The sequence below is a fragment of the Ixodes scapularis genome, unplaced genomic scaffold (genome assembly GCF_016920785.2).
Source record: "Ixodes scapularis isolate PalLabHiFi unplaced genomic scaffold, ASM1692078v2 PGA_scaffold9__187_contigs__length_104089568, whole genome shotgun sequence".
NCBI lineage: Eukaryota > Metazoa > Arthropoda > Arachnida > Ixodida > Ixodidae > Ixodes > Ixodes scapularis.
The window spans coordinates 51,896,171-51,904,704 of NW_024609884.1; the positions used below are offsets into that span (position 1 = coordinate 51,896,171).

The 8,534-nt window shown below is 48.4% G+C and overlaps 1 protein-coding gene across 1 annotated transcript in view; it reads right to left on the reverse strand.

The window, feature by feature from the left end:
- Window positions 1-1,850, reverse strand: part of LOC8037678 (homeobox protein Nkx-6.2) — a 95,414-nt gene extending 93,564 nt beyond the window's left edge. The window contains exon 1 of the mRNA XM_042287414.1: window positions 1,832-1,850. Coding sequence (XP_042143348.1) covers window positions 1,832-1,850 — 19 coding nt within the window. The remainder of the gene's footprint in view (window positions 1-1,831) is intronic.
- Window positions 1,851-8,534: the final 6,684 nt, after the last annotated feature.

Here is an 8,534-nt window from a genome sequence, read left to right on the forward strand (position 1 = left end):
GGTCTTCAGGACGAAATCTGGGTTTTTCACCTGATAGGGATTTGTGTGCCAAGTTCTTTGTTCAAAGAAAAGAGTTTAATCGTAAACTGAACAATGAATTTTTTTTAACACCCCTAGCTTCCATGTATTAGAGGAGGGCATAAATACGTGTGGTTTATTGCCATTTCTGTGGTCGCCGCGAATTTATCACCTCTCGCAGTCGTGCAAAGGGGGGAAAAACGGACCGAGTACAATGCTTGCAAATTTCTGCATTTTGATGTTGGCCTCTCCGATCGAAGTGATCCTGTGTATAAATACGAGAATACGAAGATAATGTCAGATCACGATAAAACCCCAGTGCGTCTAGCAAAACAGGTCGAGTCGGCTGCCACAGACAGCAACAAATAAGAAAACCCTACCTGGTTCACTCAGTATACATTTTACACAAACGCTTTTAAATTATTGCATTTTCCTCAGTATACTGATTTTCGTCAACAAACCGAAAAGAACTGAGAAGTTTATGAGTCTACAAATATTCACCGCAATAAACCGAAAACGTATGTTTGGAATAAAAACCGAAAAAAAAAGTGCACCGAATTTCAAACGAACACAAACCAAAAACGCCAAACCCTAGCTATATTGTCAATGTCCTGTTTTGTCGCGGTGCTGTTTTGACGCCGTTCTCTTTTGTCGCTGTGCCCTTTTGACGCTGTGCTGTTTTGTCGCTGTGCTGTTTTGACGCTGTGCTGTTTTGATACAGTGCTGTTTTGGCACGTGCTCTTCTGTCGCTGTGCCGTTTTGACGCTGTGCCGTTTTGACGCTGTGCCGTTTTGACGCTGCGCCGTTTTGACGCTGTGGTGTTTTGACGCGTGCTGTTCTGTCGCGTGCTGTTTTGTCGCGGGCTATTTTGACGCGTGATGTTTTGTCGCCCTGCAGTTTTGACGCTGAGCTGTTTTGACGCTGTGCTGTTTTGAAACTGTGCTGTTTTGACGCGTGCTGTTCTGTCGCGTGCTGTTTTGACGCTGTGCTGTTTTGACGCGTGCTGTTCTGTCGCGTGCTGTTTTGTCGTGTGCTGTTCTGTCATGGTGCCCGATTTGACAACTGAGTCGGCCTACCTTGATTTCGCCAGGGTGCGTTGATGTATGCTGCACGACACTGTTAGCACGAATACTCCACTGGCGCATGTTTCGAATTTTACAAACCATAGAGGCATGGAATTGAAGAGCGTCAGATTTCGCCGCTTAAGTGCGAAGCCACGAATGAGCAGCACTTTATTGCACACTAATAGCTCTGATGAGCTGCTTTTTGTGTTTAAGGGGGAAAAAGAAAAAAAAAAAAAAAGCCGTGCTAACTGTGTCGTGCCTACTACACCTTGACAGTTTCCGCAATGTCATCCACGTGAACGTAAGGGCAACTATGGCGAGGCTTGTGGGGCGGGCGCCATCTGACAGATTTAGGTTGCGCTCGAAACGGTTGTCCCCGCCGTATACAGACAATATGGTCAGTGCGATACGACTGCTAACATGGGGGCTGAACGTGCACAAAGCAGCAGTGATTATACGACCACATCCAGGTACGACCGGTCATTCAGATGGAATCGAAGAAGTTTATTAATTTGCGTAGTTGTATATATATATATATATATATATATATATATATATATATAATGATTTCGGGATAAATCGGCTGTGGCGGTGAGTGTGGCCAACATCAGGGGAGGCGGGGAGAATTGGATCAAAAGATCGAGTTTGTCTTTTACTATTTGTTCAGACCATATTTTGTTAAAAACACGGTTTTCATTGTGCGTTGGTAAGCAAATTAACCAAATTAGCCGCAAGACACACGTACTTACGCTGATAAAGACGCGACATGTTTAACGGTCCAAGGTTTACAAATTTCATTCACATGGCGCTAACAAAAAAGATAAAACATCCGAAATTTACCTGCTGCCTGGCAGCGCGCGTCTACATAAATAAGCAACCGGAGTCGCTAATTATCCCTGCAAAAAAAAAGAAAGAAAGGATAACAAAAAGGTGAAATAACGAGAGAGACATTTTCCGAGCCATCCAAATCCCGACGACAGGCCCCGGCCCAAAAACGCGTCGCCGTTCGTTTCGCTTCCTGGAATGTCGGAGCACACGTGTTCGAGGACAAATTGCTTCCTCGGCTCGCGCCGTGGGGTCATTTGCGTAGGGGATCGATGCGAGGAGGAAACTTGGTTCTGAGAGACGCGGCTTCCGGGTGGAGCGGGGGGGCACGTCGTGCGCGCGTTCTTTGGCTCCCCGAATCACGTCGCGACCCCCACTCGACGACCTTTTAGCGATTTAATGTCGTGCTCACTGTTCCAACCTTATCTCCTCGCAGCTTCCTCATTTTGCTATGCATCACTCGGTACGTGTGGCGCCTACTCGAGTCCTCTCAATGTGAGCGAGCCAGGGAGGAACATCGTCTCGACTGGAGAACGCGTCCGGCATTCGTCCGCTTCGTTGTTTGCGGTGGGCAATGAATGATTGAGTGCAGTTGGTCACCATCCGATGAGTAGCGCCATTATTTTTAAATGCGATAGCATCTCTGGCCCACCCTACCTAGAACAGTCCAGGCCTACAAAACGACGTCTTCTACCTCCATAGAACCTCATCGCAGTCCGATAGCGCCAACTCGGCAATTGAACCCGAGCCCGTTCCCCGAGCTCGTGCCCAATCAACGCGTTGATTGGACACGAGTCTCAGCCGAGCACTGACGCAGCACTCGTGGCCAATCGACGGGTTCGCTCGATCTCACTGTGATGACGTGAAAATTCTAGTTCGCAGACTCGGACTATTCACAATTGCGTTGACGTAACCCACACTCGCGTCAGTAGGTAGGTTTGTAACCTACGAAGCAGGCGGCACGCATCTGTTATCAGGTATGCACGCAGGGGGTAATGCGCGCCCAACGAAAGTGATATATTAGGTGCTGAACGGCAAATATAGTTACTAAGGGTCTTGTTATGTTTGCACACGTATTACGTTTATCACCCTATGCGGAGAGCAAGTCGTCTGCTTCTTTCGCAGGGGTTACGATGACGTCAGAAGGACGCCGAGTCTTGATTGGCTTTGATTGGAAGGATGCATGGGTAGACCTCAATGCTAGATGCCATGAGGTCTACCCACTATTTTTTTGTTTTCAATCAGGCAATAAGAGCTTAGTGTTCTGACGTCATCGCAACCCCTGTGCAAGATGTAGACGACTTGCTCACCGCATAGGAAGAGAGAAGCGTTTGTATTGCAGCACTGCTACAACACAAGTCGTTGGTCGGTCGCAGGAGGCTCGCTCGCGACAAGTAGACAGGTCAGAAAATTATGCGAATTGGTTTCAAATGTGATAGATATCTTCATGGACGTCGAAAAAAAAATATATCCCGAGAATTCGCGCAGAAGTTTCCCAAGCAGTTCAATAAAGAAATGGTTACCAATTATAAGACGGTGCAAAATACTGAAGTTCAACGACAAACTGCGCAGTAATTTCGAGGTTTTTTTTTTTTTTTTCGTTTTGTTTAAGGATTTAGTAGCAACCAACGTGAAATCAGCTGTCTATCGCTCCATAATTTTAAAGCGCCTGTCATTGAGCTTAAGGAATATTAAAAGAAAAAAAAAATGAGAGACGTTTACAGTTCTTTGTAATGCCGAATTAGAGCGCAGCTCTTGCGGAGGAGGAGGGGAGGGCTCGGTTCGGAGGGTGACGTGAGACGTAACGTCACGTCTTACGTCACTATGGTAAAATTTAGCGAGTTGAGTGGCGTCACGTGCGACATCACGAGGGTAAAACTTTCCCGCCAGAGTTAGCGGAAAAATTTCCCACCTAATTTAGCGGAAAAATTTTGCCCTCGTGACGTCACGTGGGACGTCATGATGGCAAACGTCCCATAATGCAACGCGCGGTTACGCCGACGGCGACGGCGTCGCCGCTCAAGCCGAAAACGGGCGCTTAAGAGCTGCGCTCTAAAACCAAGCCGGGAAACGCAACATTGCGGCGGTCGCCATACTTGTAGTGCGTAGCATGTGACTGGACCCAAACCCGAACCCGTACGACCGGCGAAACAATGAGTGGGACAGAAGCCGCATTCCGACGCAGAAATCGGGTGCCATACACGCTCAGAATGTTCACATCCATTCTGGTGGCCAGGGATGATTGCAACCGCAACTATACATTTCTTTATCCTTAAGTTAGGACGCAGCCGACGCTACCAACTGATGGCACCAATCAGAGAGCGTCAAAAGCCCACCATCATGGTGTTCGTCATGTTTCTGTACGTGTCCCATCACCGCTGAACTAATCATAAACAGAAAAAGGCCCAATGACTTGCGCTTTTGACGCTGCTTGAATGGTCCCATTTGCTCGTAGCTTCGGCTGCATCTGGACTTAAGCTGAAACCAAGTACTTATAGGGAGTATTCACTGGACGCCATACTTGTGGGTGCTGTTTAGAGCGCATGCTCAGAACGAGCTCACATCAATAGGCTGCTAAGACCGACACTTTTGATGGTGCGGAATGCACGTTGCAAAAGAACTGTTGAAGCTCGCCGTCAGCACGCGCTCAGCATTCGCGCACACAGCTATGGCCGCCAGTGAATACTCCCTATAGACGGCGCGAATTTCGATGAAAAATGTATTGCAAATAGGCGTTCCGTGTAGCTTCGGCACCGAGGCGGCCATTTTCGAGGAGAGTCGCTTTTAGCACGAGCGGTTTGAAACCCAAATATCTTTTTTGGAACAGTTTCGATGGAAGCCCTAACAAGAGTAGAGCGCGCATCTCGACTGCCTTCGAAGAGATAGGATTGGGCGTACGGCTCCTTGTGCCACTGCCAAAGTTCTCGAAAATGAAACGCTTTCGTCGATGCAAACGAGTCGACGAACGCTTGCTTCCATATGTCTGGCATTTCGAGAGATGACACCCAGGAACCTATTTTGCTCGACAGATTCAGGACCGCACATACGACGACGAATACAGTCACCCTCAACGTTTTAGAAGATCGTTCCGATACCTCTGGTACCCAATAACAATACGATGCGTTTGGATAGTTCTGTAACAAAACATTGTTACAGAAGTCGTCGGAACGACCTACTAAAACATACTAATATGATAAATACTGCAACAGCCAGCAAAAACAGAAAAAAAGAACACAGGCATTTAATTTAATAAAAACGAAAAAAAAATCATTGCTAACATTTGGTTTAGTTGCGTACTTCTTCGATGGTAGCAACTTTTTTGTTACCATCTGTCCTCGCGCACTCGCGCAGAAGTCATCACGATTTCGCGGTTCCATCTGTCCTCGCGCGCCCGACCTATTATGTCCGTCGTGTCGCGGCGGGACAGACCCCGCGAGACGGTTTATACGGTCTAAAGATCGGGCGACGGCACGATGGACTCTCTTCCACTTCCCTACCTTTGCATTGCTAAGAAGGGCGACGGCAATGCAGGCGCGCAAATTGCGGACAGCCCGGTGACGGCGGCGCCCGTCCGAACTCCCCCGACCCCCCTCGTGCCACGCTTCCGCTTACTCCACTTTTGGCCGATCGGTTTCCCCGGGGCGGAAAGAGGAGAGCTCCGAGGGGCGCTCAAAACACGGGCCCGCGGTCTATTTCGGGGGGTCGGGCCGAAAGCGCGCGCAGATGGGGCCGCCGCAAGCGCGCGCTCTGCATCCTCTAATGAGCATTTTCGGGCACGGCTAAACTTGGGCCGATTCCTTGTAAATGCCCATTACTCGGGGGCCCTCTCCGCGGCGGCGACAAATGACGAGGCCGCGCACGGCACGCACGCGCGCGCGCGGACTACATGCGCCTGCCGATTGCGTCGATGAATTCACTCGCCGCAGCTTTGACGACGCGCAGCGTCACTCTCTGCGCACAGAGACGCAGACGAGAAAGAATTCGTTTCAGGAGGTTCCGTCGTCCGTGCCTGTCACCGCCGTATGTGGCACTAGAGGGCGCGGGGCGATCCAGTGGCAGCGCCTGTTGCGCTGTATGCGTGCTTCCGAGGCGTACGCTGTCACGGAGTGGCGTTCAAAATTATTAAACCCGATGAAACACTCCGAAATTAGCCGAGGAATTACTCAAAAGAATAAAAATGCTAGGTTCGGACCGGTAACAAGCGATAGGTCCATGCCCGGTGTAAAGTCAGTAGAAAAAAAAAAAAAAAAACTACGATTTAATTACTCTAGAAAGGCTCGTACATCTACTTTCCCGCCAGGGAGCGAATGACGATGCCGAAACATATTTTTAGACCAAACAACGCAGTCTGAGTTGTGACATTAAGCAATGCAAGCGTGACGTTTTCCATCGCTTAATGACAACTCAGACTGCGCTTTTTGGCCTAAACATATGTTTCGGCATCGTCATTCGCTGAGCTGCCTCCGTAAGTTGCGATGATTGGCTCTCCGAGTGTTGTGCGGGAAAGTAGACGCACGGGCTTTTTTTTAGAGTGTAAGACGCAATAAAATGCTGCGCACGGCAACAACCACAATTTGACACGCTATATTTCGAAGAACTCGAAAGGGCCAACTCCAAAATTTTGGGCACTAAAACCGAAACCCCCCCCCCCCCCCCCCCCCCCCCAAAAAAAAAAAAGATAAGAAAAAAAAGTATATATATGACCCTGTTTTGTGTATATATATATATATATATATATATATATAGGCTCATTACATGTCAAACGCCCCAGACGTTGCGCTCGACCACCTTCGATTTCTAAAAAAAAATTCATGGCCTTTTGCCGCAATGTCCGTAGCCATGCCGTAAAATATTTTTGACGAAAAAAAATGTTTGATGACGTGAGCGCGGTTTTAACTTTTAGAAACAGCGTGAAACTAGACATCAATCAATGATTCATGAAACATCTACTTTTTAGTGAAACACCCTACAATATTTCCTTTCTTAAATTTGCACGGCTTTCGACGTGCAATGTGGTTGGGCTTGTGCAGTTTTGTTTAATTTAATTTTTTTTATTTTAACATTTTTTTATTTTACTAAAAAAATATCTAATTGCTGCCGGGGCTTAATAGAACTCTTTTACCGGCTGCCCCCTGTAGGTATATAATCTATAAAAAATGTTTAACCGCCGAAATAAATATCTTGCAGTAAAAAAAAATCCTGAAGTTGCAAAAAGTGCGTTTTGTCGCATAAACAGCCGTTTATTTGACCCTGAGGTGGTCCAAGTAAAAATACAAAATATTTTGGGTTTGGAAGAACAATCGATTGTCTTTTGATTCTGAAAGATTAATCAAAGTAATTTTTGTTTAAAGCGAGAAAACATTTTTTGAAGTTGAACCCTCGCACCACAAGCCGGCGTCGCTTCTTAACGCCTCTTCGCCGCACAGCACGCCACCTACGACGATCGCTGACACGATTAGGTCCAAAGAAAGAACGGAGTTTACTGCACTTCCCCTTGTCCGTCTTTCCAGCTGCAAGGAAAGAAACGGCGGGTATCGGGTAATAATCGGAGGTGCGGCCAGTGCGTAGCATAGCAGGCCATAGCAGGCCACATCTACTGAGCCCGACTTCATTTCCGCTATTCAGAGATCCGTTCAACCAAATTGACGGTGCGGTTATACTGCACCCCGTATTTAAGCCGATCGGAGCTCGGCGACTCAGCCACGTACGGAGCGCGACACTGTTGGCGCGAACAAGCGATCGCCGGTTTTTTCAGTTTTTTTCTTCAAAAGCAAGGGATATCATCCAAGTTATTATTGCTATGCGGAGGGCAAGTTTGTCTGCTTCTTGCGCAGGGGGTAGCGGTGACGTCAAACGCCGAGCCCTGATTGGCTGATCGCGACCCCCTATCTGAGCGTCGTCTGCTCCGCTGCAGCGTCGTCTGCTCGCAACGTCGTCTGCGTCTGTCTCACCTTTCCTGCGACTTTCGGAAGCGCAGAGGCCAGATTCACGAAACGATCTTACGCCAAAAATGTGCGTAAGACAAAACTTAAGAACGAAATTTTCGTAAGTTTTGCGCAGGTTACGACGAAATCCTACGGCAGCTCCGAAGGTATCTTACGCACTTCTTACGACCGCGACAGCGTCGCGGTCGCGGCGACGCACGGACGTTTATTTTTCTACCTGCGCTTCTGATGCGTCCCGACTTCAAGCAGCAAGAGAAAAAATTAAGTGCTTGAAACGGACCACGAAGAACAAGAACGCTGGATCCGCAAACACCCGGGAAAAGCACCAACGGCCACGATTCCACCGAACGCGACCAAACGAGCTGGGCAGTTAGGCCTTGCAGGCACCCCGCGACTCGGCGACCGTCTGCCCACGGCCGGCTGGCGTGCTGAATGGAATATGCCCGCGCGACCCTTGTGAACCTTTCCCGTATTATACTTTAATCGCTGACCTCAATTTTAGATTAAGAGGTCAATTTCTTCCTCTTGTTATCTCCTTGCCTCCCCAGGCAACGGTGACTCTCGCCGGTGAAAAAGCGGTGAATCTCCGACAGACGCAGGAAAGGTAAAGCAGCCATCGCTTTGACAAGCAGACGTAAAGCAGACGACGTTAACTGCGCCAACCTGGCGACGCCGTTAAAGA